The following is a 17,401-nucleotide window of genomic DNA, read 5'->3' on the forward strand; positions in this document are numbered from 1 at the left end:
CAGAGGCCACGGTCCATGTAGGCATGTAGTGAGCGTACCGATGATTGGATTGCAGGGCTCGAGGCTCGGCTGGCGAGGGGTTGCTCCACAGGTTCGCTGACACGCGGAGCTTGGTGCTTGGTGCTTCCCCAGTCCAACGATTAGACTATACATAGCAGGTGGCATTTGCCATTTGCAGTTCATGTTTGCAGCGCTGATGATGATGACAGCGAGGGCATGCCATGTACATGTACGGAGAGCTACGTCAACACCAAGCGTTTCGGGCGGAAGAGCTAAGCTCACAATGGGCGCTCGCGGCTGAACTCAGTGCAAATAATAATACTCATCTGGCGATGTTCAGTCGTACCATGTAACTAACGTTAATCGTTAATTTTTATCCGCCTTGCTCATCGACGCCTTCAGACAACGCACTCGTGAGCGCGAGATCGCGTGTGTGTCATCGCGCACTGATACTGCTGTACCTTCGACCTCCTCCCTGCTTCTTGGACAATGAATCAATGATGATGCCGCGCAGGGCTGCAGCCATGGCAGACGTAGCCTGCTCCTTCTCCATCTGACTTTCTGCCGTGCGATCAGACTTTCGCGCTGATTTGCGCTCGGCGCGGCAGCCACCTCCGGTCTGGTCGACTGCTTAAACGGAGCCTCATCTGATTTGAGACCCTACCTTGATAATAAGCGATTAGCCGCGGAGACAGCTGCCACGTAGGAGTCTCGATTATTGTTCATGATCCACGGCGCAGCGGATGTCGAGAGAGGACCACTCGTGCCACTGAAACATCCCTCCAAGCTCGTGCTAATAAGCGTCACGACTGCCCGGGATTCCGCTTGCCCGGGTCCTGCTATCCCGAGCATCGGCCGCCCCAGACCACATTTCACGCTTTCCACAACCACTTTTTTCTGGAGCGCTTTTCGAAGAACCACATTCGTGACGTTCTATCGGCGTCGCTGGACTGCACCCATACCGTGGCGTGGGTACACTACATCACAAACAAGCTGTGTGGAGGCAGGCTTGTTTTGCCTAAGCACCAGCAGTTTAGCCGGTCTGGCCCCTGCCAGCATCCGAAGCACATGCAGGACGTGAAGGACGTGCAGGACATGCAGGCAGGGAACGGCTTCATCATGTGGAAGTGGCTTATCGTGCTGCGTACCGGATCCAGGCACGGCTGAGCTCGCGTGGAGCCAGGAAACTAAAATGACCTTGCTTATCTAGGAAGGGAGGAAGCCAATGCCTACGTGCGCGCGTGTCGACTGTACACTGAGCTGACTGATGAAAGCCCTGGCTGGCATGACCCTGAGAGCTCTTCCTCCTGTTCCGCAACCTATCTTTGCTTCCCTCCAATGCCGCCTCATAGGTTCAGCTAGCAGCTCGCGCGGCTTCGACTTCTTATTAGCTTCGACTCATGCAGCTGTGATTCCCCCATCTGCGTTCACCATGGCTACGAAAGGTTGTCAGCTGGCACAATTCGGACGAGTTACTTGGACTGCAAGATCATCGTACCTCCGTTAACCATCTCAGCATCGTCTGAACACAGGAACGCCACGAGCTTGGCCATCTTCTTGATATCGGCAAACCCACCTTCCCATTCTCCGACTATTAAGTGTCAGCATCTGGGTCCAGACGAAAGGAATCTGAGCACTCGCAGGTTTGCTTCATGAGCATCATGCCGTCCATATTGAAGCCGTTAGCGAGGTTACTTCCGATATTGGTCTGCATGGCACCAGCGCAAATGGCGTTGCATCGAATACCCTTCAACCGGTAAAAGGCGGCGGTGTTCTTTGTCAACCCGATCAGGCCGTGCCTAAAGGTGAAGTACGTTAGCTATCTATGCCGAGATGTGACTTCAACAATTCCAAGCTGACATCCAGGCTTGAAGATTACTCACTTTGAGGCAGTGTAAGCAGCACCTAGCGAGACCAATTAGTACAATTCTCGTCACTACACGGATCCGATGGGCCCACTCACCATTGGCGAATCCTTTGAAGCTGGCGACAGAAGCGATGTTGACGATTGAGCCTTTCTTGTCAGCTTTGAGAAAGCCGTTCACCTGTGCAGAAGCGCATCAGCTATGCTCGAACACCACATGGCGATGTTTCAGCAACTGCTGATGGACTCGGGAACCAGCACACGTGGTCCAATGCGGTAATGCTTTCTGCCCTTCGCATTTACTCACCGCTCGCTTCGTGATGAACGTCGGAGCCGTCAGGTTGAGCGATATTATACGGTCCCAATCGTTGCGCTCAAGCGAGCCGGCTGCATCAAATTTATCGGCGGCGCCAGCAGAGTTGACCTGCAAAATGCGACATCAGTACGTTGCGTTCCCCCGGATATACTTGGATCAACCACCCACCACGTAGTCGAATGGGCCGAATTTGGACTCGGCTTGCGAGAAGAGATCATCTAGAGCATCTTCAGAAGTGATGTTGCAGTTAATAGCGAGCACTCGATCTGCACTCGCAGCGACAACTTTGTCGTTGAAGTCAGCGAGCAGGTCCTTGTTGATATCGCAGACAACCACATTCGCTCCAAGGTCTACAAAGTTCTCTGCAATGGCCCTGCCGAGTCCACCTGCACCTCCAGTCACCAGTACTGTCATGCCTTGGTGAGCCATGCTGAGTCTTTCCGTATTTTGATGTCTGTCGTCTGCCAAGATGTACCGTTCGCTGCCACGTGCAAGATGTCAAACTTTGGAGCACAAGCTGAGCCAGTATTTGAGGTGCTGTTTTGGACGAAGTGAAGCTGCGGTAGGGACGATTGATAGTCTGAATACACTTGGATCAGAGCGAGTCGTCGTCTTCACAGTTCCTTCGCACGGCACAAACGGCCTTTTGCAGCAAATGGTCCACCTATCGAAAAATGTGCTGTCGGCGGTTGTGAAGCTCCAAGAGTGAGCGCAGCGGTGTAGAGCTCTATTCACCAGCCCTTCTGTAGGCGTGAGATACACGCTAGACGTACCTCCGGAGGTACGACTACCCGTAGGCTGCTGCTATGTTACTATGTAACAATAATGCGAACAATACTTGGTATTAACTTCGAGCACGTAACCCTAAAACTTCCATTAGTCATACCTAAACTTGAATTTAGCTAATTAGAATTTAGAAGAGGCGCGAAGACTCGTCCAAGCTCACACTACGGTCTGGCTAGCGCTCGGTCGCTACGCTTAACCATCCGAGCGCCTTTGCATAGCTCGTATTCTCGGGTTTCCCGTTTCGCGACGCTCGCTACCGACGGCGGAGAGCAGGCCGAGTCTCTATCAACCACACTATTCGCTGGTGCCGTGAGCTATGGTGCTATGGAGCGACTGTACGATGCACTGTACGACATGAATAGAAGGAAGTGTCAAAGGATCACAGCCTTCACAGGAAGCTCCCAAGCTAGGGTCCTCGGTCATGACATGAATGTGGTATCTCGGCAAAGAGCTACACCCAGGTCCGCGTCGATGCCGGAGAGCTCTCGTTTGGCACCCGAAGATGCTTCCACTAACCTTTCACAACACAGCACCTGGAACGATCGCTTGAGAGACTCGTCCAAAGCACGAGCTGTTACGACGATAGCAGTCTTGCCAAGAGACGCATCCTTCCTTCGGCGTGCTCATTGTGCAACCTTGATTGGCAGAGCTACTGCAGCTCCATCAATCCTGCGGCGGCTGGTGATGGTAGTACCAGGCAGCCACTTGGAAGTTGGAAGCACGCGAGAGCAGCAGCGACAATACGACCACTGACTTAAGAGCTTCAACGTGACCTACAGCTTCAGTACATATCAGTGCCGCAGCACAGGTGTTTCGATCGATTTCGACCTGTGAGCCCGACCAAATACATACCATGACAAAGACTCCAGCCAGCTACGAGCCGCCTCGACCAGAGCGACCACAACCAGCAGACGCTGTTCCAGGACACACACGTCCAGGAGAACGCAACCATACATCTCGCACGTGGTTCGAGCACTCTTCCGCCCCACGAACGGATACCGACACGGTGGTTGTCGAAGCTCTTCGCAAAGAGTACCCCGAGCTGCATCTTACTGTCGTACCCAGCCTCCGATGTGACATTATAGCGTATGCGTCTGCAGGCCACGCCGGGCTTGCGCCGATTGACAAAGAGAAGGAACGACTGTCGTGGCGACAGTACTTTCCTCCAGCATCACGACTGAGCGGCGGGAAAGGCTTGCTCGCAGACGATATCAAGTTTGGCAAATACCTTGTGGACTGGAAGAACAAAGAGTTTGTTCTATACGTTGTAGAGGGAAGAGATGGAAACTATCCTTTCGGGGTGCAACGGAACCAATATGTGCTCTCGTCTTCAGTTCAAGCCACGAACGACCTCCTGCTAGAAGCTGGACAGTATGGCAATCTGCTACACAATGAAGTCTGGGTCTTCGATCAAGGATACTGGCAGAAGTCTGCCGATCTGTGGGAAAGTGTGCAGAAAGCGAACTGGAAGGACGTGATTCTCAAGCCTGAGATGAAGAAGCTCATTAGAGATGACGTCCTGTCCTTCTACGACAGTCGTGAGACGTATGAGAAGCTGCGCGTACCTTGGAAGAGAGGTATCATATATTACGGGTTCTTTACACTCCCCAACGCCTTGCGTAGGTATATGCTAACACGAGAATAGGCCTCCCGGCAACGGTAAGACGATCAGTGTAAAGGCGATGATGAACACGCTGTACAAGCGCGAAGATCCCGTGCCGACGCTTTATGTACGCACTCTCTCGTCGTTTGCGGGTCCAGAGTATTCGCTTGGTCAAATATTCTCCAAAGCGCGAGCGACTGCGCCATGTTTACTCGTGTTTGAGGATCTGGATAGCATCGTCACTGACCAAGTGCGGTCATACTTCCTCAACGAAGTGGATGGCATCAAGAAGAACGACGGAATCCTAATCATTGGTTCCACAAATCATCTTGACCGCCTCGACCCTGGTATTGTAAAGCGCCCATCTCGATTCGATAGGAAATACGAGTTCAAGAATCCAGACGAGGGCGAACGGGTGATGTATCTGCAGTACTGGCAGGGCAAATTATCGGACAACAAAGATCTTGACTTTCCTGACAAGCTCTGCCCAGCCGTTGCGAAGATCACGAAGGGCTTCTCGTTTGCATATCTCCAGGAAGCTATCGTCGCTGCGCTTCTGGCCATTGCAAGACACGACGACGCATTTGGCGAGAAGACATGCTTGGAGTGCATGCAATCTCATGCTGCGCCGAAGAACGGTTCTAGCTGTGACCAAGAAAGTGTGAGGCCCTTCAAGGGTTTGTATGACTATGTTTGGCTGGCTAAGCAGGTCGATGATGGAGACTCTGATCTCGACGACTACGTGCTCTGGCGGGAGATCAAGAAACAAGTCCGCATCCTCAGGGAAGAAATGGGCGACGACAACAGTATTGCCAGATAAAGACGTGTTGTGTGGAGGACATTACGAAGCTGCCGCCGGTCGTGCCTTGCTCAGATACCAAGCGACCAAGCCACGATCGGCAGAGCCTCCTTCAGGAAGCTTTGAGGTTCCTGAAACATCGAGGTTCAAGAAGTCAAGGCAACCCTGGATAAAGCGCGCAATTTGATACCACGATTGGCGGGCTGATCGCTTCAAGAGTCTACCACGAAGCAATTACAGGCAGCCTCCCAACGTCACAGCCCTGTTCAGAGCGCACATTTGCTACACTGATACGTCTCACATGAACAGTTGGATTGTCCTGCGTTCTTGATGCTCTAATGACCGACTACGTAGGTGGCATTGACTCGTTACATCTGCAGCACGTTCGAGAAAGCGCAGGTCTTTAGAGAGCGCGATGTCTTCACCAATTTCGCTTGGACATCTGCTCCTGCTATCACTTTCGTTTACCGTGCTTTTCGCCGTTGAGATATTTTTGACACAGTACGAGCAATTAACCATCGTTGTTGTGGCTTCATTCACACTACAGTACTTCGCCCACAGACATACGAATCGGCAGGCCATCGAACAGTAAATTACAGTCGCTGCACAAAACTGCGAGCGCCGAAATACAGGATGGCGGGCATAGACATTGGCGGCTTCCATGCTGGTGTCGGTGGTGATGGAGCCGGCGTATCGGTCAATGGTCATGGCGTAGGCCTGGGTTGGAATGGCAATGATGACAATATTGAAGGTAACGGCGGAGCTGGTGTCTCGGTCAACGGCCATGGCGCTGGGTTTGGAGTCAATGGCATCGGAGACGATGTTGAAAACAATGCTGGCGTCGGCTGGAACGCAGGATCTGACCATGGAGGGTATGTGGGCGAAAGCGCTGATGGCCAGGCTCGAGTCCCTGTCGGCGAAGGCAATCATGGTGGTGCTGCAGCTGGTCACGCCGTTGCCATCGATGCTTCGGGCCATGGACGATTCAGTGCACAGCAGCCTGCCACGGCACCTCCAGCACCACTTGGCGGACATCAGCAAGCTTCTGACCAGGGAGAAGCAGCAGTAGGAGTTGGTGCTGGAGCTGGTGTTGGGGTCGGTGCTAAGCAGCCTCTGGCTCCCCTCCCAAACCCTGGCGTTGGAGCGTCATGCACTGTGCTAGGAGGTCCAGCTCGCCTGTTGTACCTTCCACCTGGAGACGCTGGTCGTAAGCATGAACCCACCCCTGCAATTGACGCTACAACACCCAACGAAGCGAGCGTCACGCCAGCGCCTACTGGAGCAGATCTAGCACCCAAGGACCAGCCCATCACAGCTTGGGCAAACACCTTCAACCCAGATTACTGCTACCTCTCATTCAGCACTCTGTATGCAACTTCTTCAGGCGTCACCATCGGACCCACCTTCTCGAATGCACTCATCCCATTCAAGACATCAGAAATCTCGACGGTATGCGCAGCACAACCTACCGGCGCTGACGGGGGTAGAGGAGCAGCTACACAATTCAACCTTGCCGGTCTGTCCACCACCGGTGATGAAGACACCGGATGCTACCATATCGTCGCTCCGCCTCGCATCGGCAAGTTCATCCCCAGCTGGGATAACGCCCTATACTGGAACGTCTCTTTCGAACAGCCACAGATCATCCTCCCCGAGGGAGCAGCAGACAGCCAGCCAGAGGACTGTGTGGTATGTGCCGCTCCTGCGTTCTCGCCGCCGGCCGGCACTGCATACCCAACTATGGTCAACGAGGGCTATCCAAAGAACTACTCACCTGCGACCGAGACCGCGCCACCGGGTTGGAGCGCTGCTAGCTTTGGGCAGTTCACTGCTACGAGGTCTGATCTTGCTTCTCCGACGATTACTGGGTCACCGACGTCACCTTTTGGCAGCATTGGAAGTAATGTTAGCACGAGTAGTGTTTCACAGTATACCGGAGCTGCTGCGCTTACAACCGCGAGCAGCGGCCGAGTTGGAATGCTTGTTGGGCTGGTGTCACTACTGTTGGCTTTGGTTTGAGCGACGAAGCTGGCTTCAGCACAGGATCTGCCGGATGCAATGATACCATGGAGTTTACGGCGTTGACGGCTTGTCGCTTTGTGGCTCTGGATAGCTACTATAGATGTTCATAATGTGTACAGTCAGGAAGAAATTGCATCGAAACATGCCGTGGTTCGAAGTGTGAACAATGGCGTTCTTTGCGTCTTTGTGCTGGCGTCCAAGCACTTTGTCCCAGTCACAGCGGGACTTTCGTGGGAATATTCGCTTCCCGTACCATATTTGCCAGTGTATGCTTGTTGCAAATGTAATGTCTGAGGTCGAGATGAAGTGCTTTGTGCTGGTGAGACGTTATGGATGCTGGCTCAGACCATAAAGAACGCTAGTGTACTTTGGTGCTCATTGAGGTATAGGCCTCGACACCTCGTGTTTGTCAACTAATCTCATCGGTCTCAACTGCTCTTTCACGTCCAACACTCTTTCACGTTCATACCCTATATGTGATGCTACCGTTACCAAGACATCCACAGTATATAAAGCAACCATTCTCGTCCCTCGGACACCGGTCTCCGCAGTCCTAGGACCACCACTGCACCCCACGAGACGAAGATGCTCATCCAACCACGACTTTGAGATGTCGGGTCGGTCTGGACAGCATTAGGACCTATGTATCCGTCTATGAGCACCTGGATGAAATGGCATAGGGCATCATCACGCAACGAAGTCGCACAACTTCTCAACAATCGCAAAGTAAGAGATGCCATACCTCAGGCGGGTGTAAGATGCGTTTGCCTTTAACATCACCATGACCGAATGTCGTCAGTCGTGATCTGGGTACACGGCTGGCGAATGGGGGATACAGCTTTACGGTCGCTGTGCTTTACAATCGCTGTGCTTTACGGTCGCTGTGCTGTAGTTCGTGGAATGAGCAGGACGACCATGACTGGTACGAGGTCATCTCCAGGATGTTGATCTTGCGGCGAGGCAGACATTCTGACACCTTGGCTCTTCTTGTCCACTCTACAAGAGGTCATCGTGCGGTCGTCCTCTGAGGCCCAGCGCGAGGACAGCAGTCCGCTCGTGTTCGAGTGCGTACGTCCAGGCCACTAGTCGTCGCATAAAACGACCATGGTAATGCTGGTGACGCTTTAAAATCCTTCGCGATGGCTGTATCACCTCGAAGTAGTGATTCCGAACGCGATCATCTCTAACGCTGCTCTGGAACATACTAATGGATATTTAGAGAGTCAACAGGTCCAGTGCGGGTTGGAAATAGACAATGAACTCGGATTGCCTGTATAGCGCGAGGACTTGAACATAACGAGCAGACTGACGTTTCGCAGCTGCTTAACGAATGGCACGATCTATAACACTGGACTACTCTTATAATACAACAAGGCGCGCCCATTCTACTGCGAGTCGACGCGTTGAGCAGAGAAGTGAACAGACTGGAAAACAAGGCCGTGGGGCATTCACATGTGCAAGATCCGAAGTGCTGCCGGGCTTTCTTTGCTAGCGCGATTTGCACACAACACATTCTCTTTATAAGCCCGCCGTGTGACTTCGAAATTACCACCACACCAACAACATCATTGTTTGACATTGTCCACACATTCTTGTTCGGCTACACCACAACTTCTCCTCATTTCCACCACACCACTCCCACCATGCACTGCCCTCTACGCGACATCGCCCGGAGCATCGGCAGATTCCTCATTGCTGGCGCGACAAATTACACGACCGAACGCTCCCTCGAGAAGCAGCGCCTCGCGCAATCACTCGAACTACCTCACATCGACATCATCGGCACAGCTACTGCTCAGCGTGCCGGCGATCTCCAGGAACCTCTCGCAAGCGCCGTGCCACCAAGCGCCGAGATCTTCACTTACTCGAACGCACCGACAGCTCAACTTGCGACACAATACCCTGCGTACAACGGCACCTTCTGGTCAGGCAACACCATCAGCCATGACAGAAGCGACAGCTTGATCGTGCCGAGCTGGGCTGTTGTGACATGCTTCGCCATCGGCTCCATTCTGTGGTTCGCCGCGATTGCCTTGTCCGTCGCCTACAAGACACAATTAGCTAGAGCTCATAGGCAATTGGCAGCGGCTGAAGCACGAGCTGCATCGGCAGAGGTGCGACTCGTGAAGGAACAGACAAGCAACACTCGAGCGCGAAAGCACCTCGATTCCGTCAAAAATAACCTCGTTGGCATCCAGAACAGTCTCGGTTCCGTGGAGAAGAAGCTAGCATCCACTGAGGGGGCCTTTGATGAGGTCGTGGCACAGTACGGCGTGGCTGTGACTCAGTTGAGCGACGTCAACCACAGGATTAAGAACCTGAAGCGCACCGCAGGTGTACTTAGCCAAGAGTCCATCAACGCAAATGCGAAGAGTGCCGCGCTCACGGAACAATTGAGCGCAGTCAACGAGGAGAGACAAAACGACGCCAAGAAGTTCGAACGCAGCCGAAAGCAGCTGGAAGCCCGTCTGGCTCAAGTCAAGTCTGGAAACTCGAGCCTCCGCCAGAAGATCAAGAACATCACAGCCAAAGCGACGACCACGGCCTCGAAGAAGGAGCGACGGCTGAAGACAGTGAAGATTGCTCTTCAGGAAGTCGAAAGTACTCTAGGACGACGAACAGCTGCGTTGCGCAAGCTGAGATCTCAGTGCCTTCACTTGGAAGATGCCCACAGACTATCAGTGGCGAGGCTCAGAGAGGCTGAAGCCGAGAGTCGTGAAGTACACTCGAAGGTCTTGAGAGAACAGAAGAAGGATGCTGATATCATTCTCGCAAGAGCCCAAGCGACATCGGCAGAATTGATCGATAATGTGGAAACGTTAGTCAAAGCCGCATTGAGCGACAACAAGAGACTGAAGTTCCGCAACGCGATCTTGATGCAAGACAAGTCTGGAATGATTGCCGAGATCGAAAGCTGGAAGGGGGTACAGGCGAAGACCATCCAAGCACAGAAGCTCACCATCGCCGATGCTGAGAAGACGGTCGCTGTCCACAAGGACGAGATCTCGATGCTTAATTCTGCGAACGGGCTTCTCTACGAGACGCTGACGATGTTGGCAGCACAGCAGACATACTTCATGTCCGAGATCGATGACTTGAAGCAGAAGTGTACTTCGTTGAAGGAGCGCATCAACGAGCTCGGACAGAAAGAAAACTCATTACGTGAGAAGCTCAAGGAAGCCGAGCAACAAGTTTGCCACTTCAAGGATGACCTTCAGGCGGCCAGAACCCAGATCAAAGCCAGCGAAACAGAGCTGGCGGACCTGGAGAGCGCACATGAAGAGCAGCTCGCAGAGGCCAAAGACAGCTTGGAGGCTTTTGAAGTGAAGCACAATGAGGCTGTCAGTGAGCATGAAGCATCTGTTCGCCAGCTCAAGGTGTCGCTAGAGTATCAGGACCAGGAGATCAAGGGTCTCAGAGAGACCAGCGAGAGTGAGAAAGCGACACTGCAGAAAGTGGAGGCCGAGATACGGGAGGCCAACGCCAGAGTTGAACAGGCGCAGTCGCGCGCTGATGCACTGGAGCAAGATAATGCTTTACTTCAAGCGCAGCTCTCTTCGAAGCCCACAGGATCTGTGTGGCACCCAGTCGAGGCCAAGGCCGAGCGATTGGGAGCAGAGTACAGGAACATTGGGTCGTTCGAGACATCACGGCAGACACTACATTCTACTCACGGCAATGACGTCTCCGCTTTGCGAGAGACAGCCGACGATAGAAAGAGCTACTGCCAACCGGCACAGCCCATGACGACAGAACCCCCAGGAACGGGCGCTCAAGCGATCTCATCAATCACACCAGCTGGTGCGGGCTCGACTTGGAATCCCAAGGCCAGACCCTTCGAGTTCCCAGGCAAAGTTGACTCGATCAGCCCGAACCATCCGAACGTACAACCTTTACCCATTGCAGGCGTCGAATCGCGTGGAGAGGCTGACTCGGATACGGAAGAATTGACGATTGGGCCGAACGATGAGCCGCAAGGAAAGAAGAAGCGGAAGCAGAGAGGCAAGAAGAGAAAGGATGGAGTCGATGGAGGGAAGTTTCGATCAGACTGGCGCAAGCGCCAATCGACTATTGACGGTGCGTGGTATCGTAAGAAAGAAGTCGATAACGGTGACACGATGTACTGCTGGCACGACCCACGGTGCTTGGCCCATCAGGGCACAAATGGCACCTGCACGGGCGAGGATCCGCACACCAGAGGAGATCGAATCCGGGCAGGCGTGCCAAGGATGCCTGCGCATGGCTTACCGATTGGGACATGCTGGTGCCATTGATGGGCGCAATTGGCCAAAGCTTCGGCCCTTGAGCATCAGTGGCTGAGAGAGAACGAATTCTGTCCTTTGGATGAGAAGCTTCTCAATCGGTGCTGGTGCGAAAGAAGTCAGAGTTTGGTCTATGGACCGTTGTCTAATGCTCATATGTAGAATAGCCATTCCACTGGGAATGAGAGGTTGAACAATCAGTCATGACACACAGATGCAGGCCCTTTGGAAACGGTACCCACGTCTTATGATTAAGCGTAACGACCGACGAGCGCTAGCCATCCACCGTAGCGACGTGTGAGCTTGCGAACACTCGAGCGTAGGTGGTGGCGTCAGCGAGGAGGGAGTGGAGCTCTATCACCAGCCCTCAACTAGCCTTGGCGCCCGCTCTGATTGGTCAACTTTCAAGTTTTAGGGTCACGTGACCTACCGCACTGTGCCTGTTGGCGAACTCGCCAACATATACTCGTCGCTAACGCCTATGTCGTCGTATAATAAGCACTGTACGTCGGGTAGCGGTAGCGTGGATCGCACGCTACTTTGCAGTCTAGAAGGGTTGGTAGAGAGCTCCACTCCGCTACGCTTACCTTTGGAGGTTCACAACCGCCAACAGCACATTTTATGTGTTCCGCTTTCAACGATCGATGGCGCCGCTGCATGGCAGATCTTGTGTGACAGCATCTATAAACCCAGAATAGTGAATCTTGTTGCGCCGAACCTTATGCAGGAGTCGTGGTGAATGGTTTGTCGAATTCACATGTGCGAGTGTCGGAAGGTTTCAGAATTCTCCGTTAGCGCGCCCCACCCAAAACGTCTTCTGTTTGCCTCACGCGCAACTCAGACTCCAAGCTTCTCCCTCCATACCACCACACTCCAAAAAAATTCAACATCGCCGACAACCACCTCGACTGCTCCTTCTTCCCACTTTCTTCTGTGTCGCACGACACACCCGCGAGCATGGCGGATCGCGTTCTGCTGCTACTGGGCGTCGCGGCAGTCACCATCGCCGTCGGCTATGGCCTACACAAGCGCTTTTCTGGAGATATCGTCGATTTGTGGCACGCATACCACCATGGTAAAGAGCTTACCGTCTCGACACCCAAGTCGTCCCCTCAGCCACTACAGGAGCCGTTGGCAAGCGCGGTATCACGTACCGCGAACATCACATTCTCGAGCGCCGCGCCACCGTCAACACCTTCACACTCGATGATGTTTCTGGCGCAAGACTACGGCCTTCCACTTGGCAGTGGCACAAGCCACAGCATTGGAAGTAACAACCTGATCATCCCCGCCGAGGTCGTTCTGATCCTCGCTGCACTCGGCATCGCCTTGAGCTTTATGGTGACGCTATTGCTCGGCGTAGCCAACGCGCGAGTCGAGGCTGCTGAGCGCAGGGCAGAACAGGCAGAGAGTCGAGCCCAGGATCTCGAGGATGAAGTACCTGACGCGCTCGAGATGATCGCGACCATCATTTATGACTCGACCATGATGGCGCGCCAGTATGAGGCCAGTCTGGTGATGCTCAATGATCTCAAGCCCGAATCGACAGGCTCGCCTGCTGACGATCTCGATATCAAGGAGATCTCAGCTACCGACGCCACTGCCAGTATTGATGATCTGAAGCCCATCACCAAAGCCGATTTCAGAGCAGATCGCGAAGCGCAGCCAACTGCACGACACATCATTCATGTCAAGGGCATTCCAATGGACGTCACGGAGACCATGCTTGTGGAGTGCCTCGAAGAGGTGGCCGGTACAATCTCACGTCGCTTGATCGTGCAACCGAAGCACGGTTTGGACGAGTACGGGGCCGTTGTCTACTTCGAGAAGGCCGAAAGCTACTTGAAGGCTACGAAGATGAAGGGAGTGTTCCGCGTTGAGGCTCTGCGTTGGAAGGTTGAACAAGATGTGCAGATCGGAGGACATACAGCATCAGCTGAACTCAAGTTGGCGTCCAGCAGCAGCGGCAACATCCAGGACAAGCGCCAGGAAAACTATACCACCAACGAAGTGCGAATCCTCGACCAAGTGGAAACATCCTCACAAACCGAGTCGCAAATACCCGCCACTTCACCAGTCCCAGACAGCAAAATCACTCCCGTGGATGACACAGGCTCGGTGGACGCCGCACCATCCTCGCCTATCAGCCTTCCTGCCAACAACCATGAGGACATCGAACACGAGAACGGCTTTGTGGCGGAGACCGCTGCTGAGAAGATGAACGAGGAGGAAGATGAGGAGGAAGGCCAGTTGGACGATGAGGACGACAAGGATGATGAGAATGAGGAAGACGAGGACGATAATCCTTCAGTCATGGCAGCCGACAAGTACTGCAAGGCCGAGAACCTCCGATTCGATCGCGACACTGTCGTTGAGCCCAAGACGGCAGAGGAAGAAGTTGCAATTGACGCCGGAAGCAATGCTTTGACCGCTTTGTTGAGAGCGCGTCGACGATCAAGGCATAACACCAAAGAGGAGCTTGCAGAGTCAGCTGCAGAGCAAGAGTCGGTCGAGAAGGTGGCAGCTGGTCTTTTGGATGCGTCCAAGGGAAATGAGGATGGTGACAGTGAGGAGAAGGTGCAACAAGCCACCGCACCAAGCACTCCCTCTACGGAGGTCCAGCCCGCTGCGAAGGCGCCTGAGACGACGAATGAGTCTGGTGCTGGACTTGACGCAGCAACGAGCGCCAACAGCGTATTGCCAGATGGGGTTGAGACCTCGACCGACGTGCAACTTCCAGCACTCCTTCAAGAGACTGGTGATGAGGTCCGGCCTGAGACGCAACGCGCACTTGCAACAAACCCGGCCAAGCCTACGGAGACTCTTACATCTCGGCAGGACGAGGCACCAGCATCGACTCGAGCCAGCAGCTTGAAGCACTCGGGCGGTGCGACGGCTTTCGTGCCACGCTCAGCTACGCAATCGTATACATCTCCACTCGTAGCACCCAGCAGTGGACTTGGGGCAGCTGAGCAGAACCCTCGGCAAATCGACACTACTCAACCTCAGCGCGAAACCCCAAGGCCAAGCACAGGTATCTTTGCGTCGAATTTCGCTAATCTTCCTGGTATTGATACTTCGGAAACAGTGCCGGCGACGACGAACGACGACTTCCAACCGCCTGCCGGCATGCATGATCCGAAAGCAGTGCCAGCAACGTCGAACACCCATTTCCACCCACATGCTGGCACGCATACCCCGATAGCAGTATCGGCAGCGGCGGATATCATCACCCGCACGAATACTGGTATACATGCCCCAAAGGCAGAGCCAACAGCGTCGAGTACCAGTATCCCGGTACCAGATACCTCAGTGCCTCAGTCAAGCCGCCGCCATCAAATCGCTAAGGGCCCGAAGTCTTACAACCATACCACCAATCAAGGATCTTCAACATCCGGTACGAATCATGGCCGTCGGCGCAAAACATCTCAGTGGTCAAAGAAGTCGTTCAGGGGTACGGAGTATTGGCAGCACAATCATAATGGTGACATCTGCTGGGTCAAGGAACCGCGTTGCCGAGTACACGACCAGACCAGAACGTCGACTAAGCCTCCTTGCAGTCCTCCTCCAGGCTTTCCAGGCTTCTGAGACGACCAGTATTGAACAGTCGAGGTGCCCGAAGACCTGGATCTCAAAGGAGATCGATCGATTGCATGCGAAGACTTTGAGCTCCTACTAGAGCTCGGTCGAGGCATGTCGTGACTTCGATCTCCTAAAGATCAGTCTTGAGCACTCAGACTTGCATGCTGGCGTTGCAGGAGTTGCTTGAGCTGTGGTGGATGAGGACAAGGTGGAGGGATGGAAGGACTTAGATCTAAGTGAGATCGGTCAACAGTGAAGGAGCGAGTGGGGAGAAGGAGACGCTGCTGATATGACTGTGATTGTCTTGATTGTACCTGCCGGGCGGGCCGTATACCAGCTGGGTTTTCAGAAGAGGCAAGGATGCCGGGTCGACTCATGATGACCTGGAGCACCGTCACGACTGATGACCTGCGGGTTGGTCTGAAGGGGGACCTTGAATCGGATGGTAGACTATGCTCAAAATGATGAAGACTTGCAACACACATTGTGTACCCACTTAGCAATGGTTTCCTGCTTCGTGTCGCTAACGTTGATGTCCATGAAGTGAGGGAGATGTGGTGAGTGAGCTCGTCGGTAACAAGTCCCGCATGTGACACCCCTGTCGTCGCGTGCCGTTGCCGACATGACGTGACCGCGATGGTGGGCCGATCGTCGGAGCTCTACACAACAATTCAATGCTGACTCAAGACACTCGCTACTTGCTGCAATGAAGGCATTGAGACTGATACAGAGTAGAGTACATCACCATAGAGTCATTGGAAAGCTATCGACCTCACCACACATCCGGACCTTCTCAGCTTCCGCCATGGTCAAAGGCGACCCATTCAAGCCCGCTCAGCGCGTGGCAGGTCAACGACAAGATGTCTGGAGCATTGTCAATGAGGCAGCTCAGGCGTCTTCGGTACAGCCAATGGTCAACATGGGCCAGGGCTTCTTCGGGTACAACCCTCCGCAGTTCGTGGTAGATGCAGCAAAAGAGGCATTGGACAAGGTGGAGTGCAACCAGTACTCACCAACGAAGGTATGTATACTTAAGATACATGCTAAAGGCATTAACCACAGACTCACTTGGATGTTAGGGACGACCTCGATTGAAGAAAGCGATCGCAGACGCCTACTCACCATTCTTCGGCCGAACACTGAACCCAGACACCGAAGTCACAATCACAACCGGCGCCAATGAGGGCATGCTCTCAGCCTTCATGGGCTTCCTCGAGCAAGGCGACGAGGTCATCGTATTCGAGCCATACTTTGATCAATACATCTCCAACATCGAGATGCCAGGCGGCAAGGTCGTCTATGTTCCGATGCATCCTCCCAAGGACGGCAACACGAAGACCACGAGCGCGAGCGAATGGACACTAGACATCAAAGAGTTTGAGGCAGCGATCACCGATAAGACGCGGATGGTCGTTCTCAATAGCCCACATAATCCAATCGGCAAGGTATTCAGCAAGGAAGAGTTGAAGGCGATTGGAGACATCTGCGTGAAGCACAACATCATAATACTCTCAGATGAGGTGTATGACCGGCTATACTACGTGCCATTCACACGCATGGCCACGCTGTCTCCAGAGATTGCGAAGCTTACCCTCACTGTGGGCTCAGCGGGCAAGAACTTCTACGCGACAGGATGGAGAGTCGGCTACTTGATCGGTCCTGAGCATTTGATCAAGTACGTCTCTGCCGCACATACACGGATCTGCTTCAGCAGCGTCAGCCCTTTGCAAGAAGCGACAGCAGTGGCGTTCGAGCAGGCCGATGCACACAAATTCTGGGAGATGAGCAAGACAGAGATGAAGGCAAAGATGGACAGCTTCAATAAGATCTGGGATGAGCTAGGTCTTCCGTACTCAGATCCTGAAGGTGGGTACTTTGTTCTTGTGAACCTCTCCAAGGTAAAGCTACCGGAAGACTACGACTTCCCGTCTCATGTCGCGAGCCGGCCTCGCGACTTCAAGCTCTCGTGGTTCCTGATCAAGGAGCTTGGCGTGGCTGCTATTCCTCCGACCGAGTTCTTTACGGATGCCAATGCACATCTTGCAGAGGATTGGCTAAGATTCGCCGTGTGCAAGAACGACGATGTTCTCGAGCAGGCGAAGGAGCGACTCCGTGGGCTCCGGAAGTACATGCAATAGATGTGTTCAGGCGTCAGATCCGGCTTCAA

General features: G+C 53.6%; 6 protein-coding genes across 6 annotated transcripts; 5 read left to right on the forward strand and 1 right to left on the reverse strand.

The window, feature by feature from the left end:
* Positions 1 to 1,398: 1,398 nt before the first annotated feature.
* Positions 1,399 to 2,609, reverse strand: CLAFUR5_01818 (Short chain dehydrogenase/reductase dpchG; the record flags this gene model as incomplete). Its single annotated transcript, XM_047900966.1, has 7 exons — positions 1,399 to 1,436; positions 1,499 to 1,591; positions 1,642 to 1,799; positions 1,884 to 1,905; positions 1,964 to 2,045; positions 2,172 to 2,288; positions 2,349 to 2,609. 7 exons carry the CDS (start codon positions 2,607 to 2,609, stop codon positions 1,399 to 1,401), a joined length of 771 nt encoding a protein of 256 aa, XP_047755318.1.
* Positions 2,610 to 3,819: 1,210 nt separating this feature from the next.
* CLAFUR5_01819 (uncharacterized protein) lies at positions 3,820 to 5,389 on the forward strand (the record flags this gene model as incomplete). The annotated part of the gene is made up of 2 exons (XM_047900967.1): positions 3,820 to 4,559; positions 4,612 to 5,389. 2 exons carry the CDS (start codon positions 3,820 to 3,822, stop codon positions 5,387 to 5,389), a joined length of 1,518 nt encoding a protein of 505 aa, XP_047755319.1.
* A 612-nt stretch (positions 5,390 to 6,001) lies between these two features.
* On the forward strand, positions 6,002 to 7,387 carry CLAFUR5_01820 (uncharacterized protein; the record flags this gene model as incomplete). Its single annotated transcript, XM_047900968.1, has 1 exon — positions 6,002 to 7,387. The coding sequence occupies one exon, from the start codon at positions 6,002 to 6,004 to the stop codon at positions 7,385 to 7,387; it is 1,386 nt and encodes a 461-aa protein (XP_047756620.1).
* Positions 7,388 to 9,033: 1,646 nt separating this feature from the next.
* Positions 9,034 to 11,664, forward strand: CLAFUR5_01821 (uncharacterized protein; the record flags this gene model as incomplete). The annotated part of the gene is made up of 1 exon (XM_047900969.1): positions 9,034 to 11,664. The coding sequence occupies one exon, from the start codon at positions 9,034 to 9,036 to the stop codon at positions 11,662 to 11,664; it is 2,631 nt and encodes an 876-aa protein (XP_047756619.1).
* A 945-nt stretch (positions 11,665 to 12,609) lies between these two features.
* Positions 12,610 to 15,240, forward strand: CLAFUR5_01822 (uncharacterized protein; the record flags this gene model as incomplete). Its single annotated transcript, XM_047900970.1, has 1 exon — positions 12,610 to 15,240. One exon carries the CDS (start codon positions 12,610 to 12,612, stop codon positions 15,238 to 15,240), a length of 2,631 nt encoding a protein of 876 aa, XP_047756618.1.
* Positions 15,241 to 15,940: 700 nt separating this feature from the next.
* On the forward strand, positions 15,941 to 17,372 carry CLAFUR5_01823 (uncharacterized protein; the record flags this gene model as incomplete). Its single annotated transcript, XM_047900971.1, has 2 exons — positions 15,941 to 16,255; positions 16,314 to 17,372. The coding sequence occupies 2 exons, from the start codon at positions 15,941 to 15,943 to the stop codon at positions 17,370 to 17,372; spliced, it is 1,374 nt and encodes a 457-aa protein (XP_047756617.1).
* Between the last annotated feature and the right edge of the window lie 29 nt (positions 17,373 to 17,401).

Source organism: Fulvia fulva, chromosome 1 (assembly GCF_020509005.1).
Source record: "Fulvia fulva chromosome 1, complete sequence".
NCBI classification, from domain to species: Eukaryota; Fungi; Ascomycota; class Dothideomycetes; order Mycosphaerellales; family Mycosphaerellaceae; genus Fulvia; species Fulvia fulva.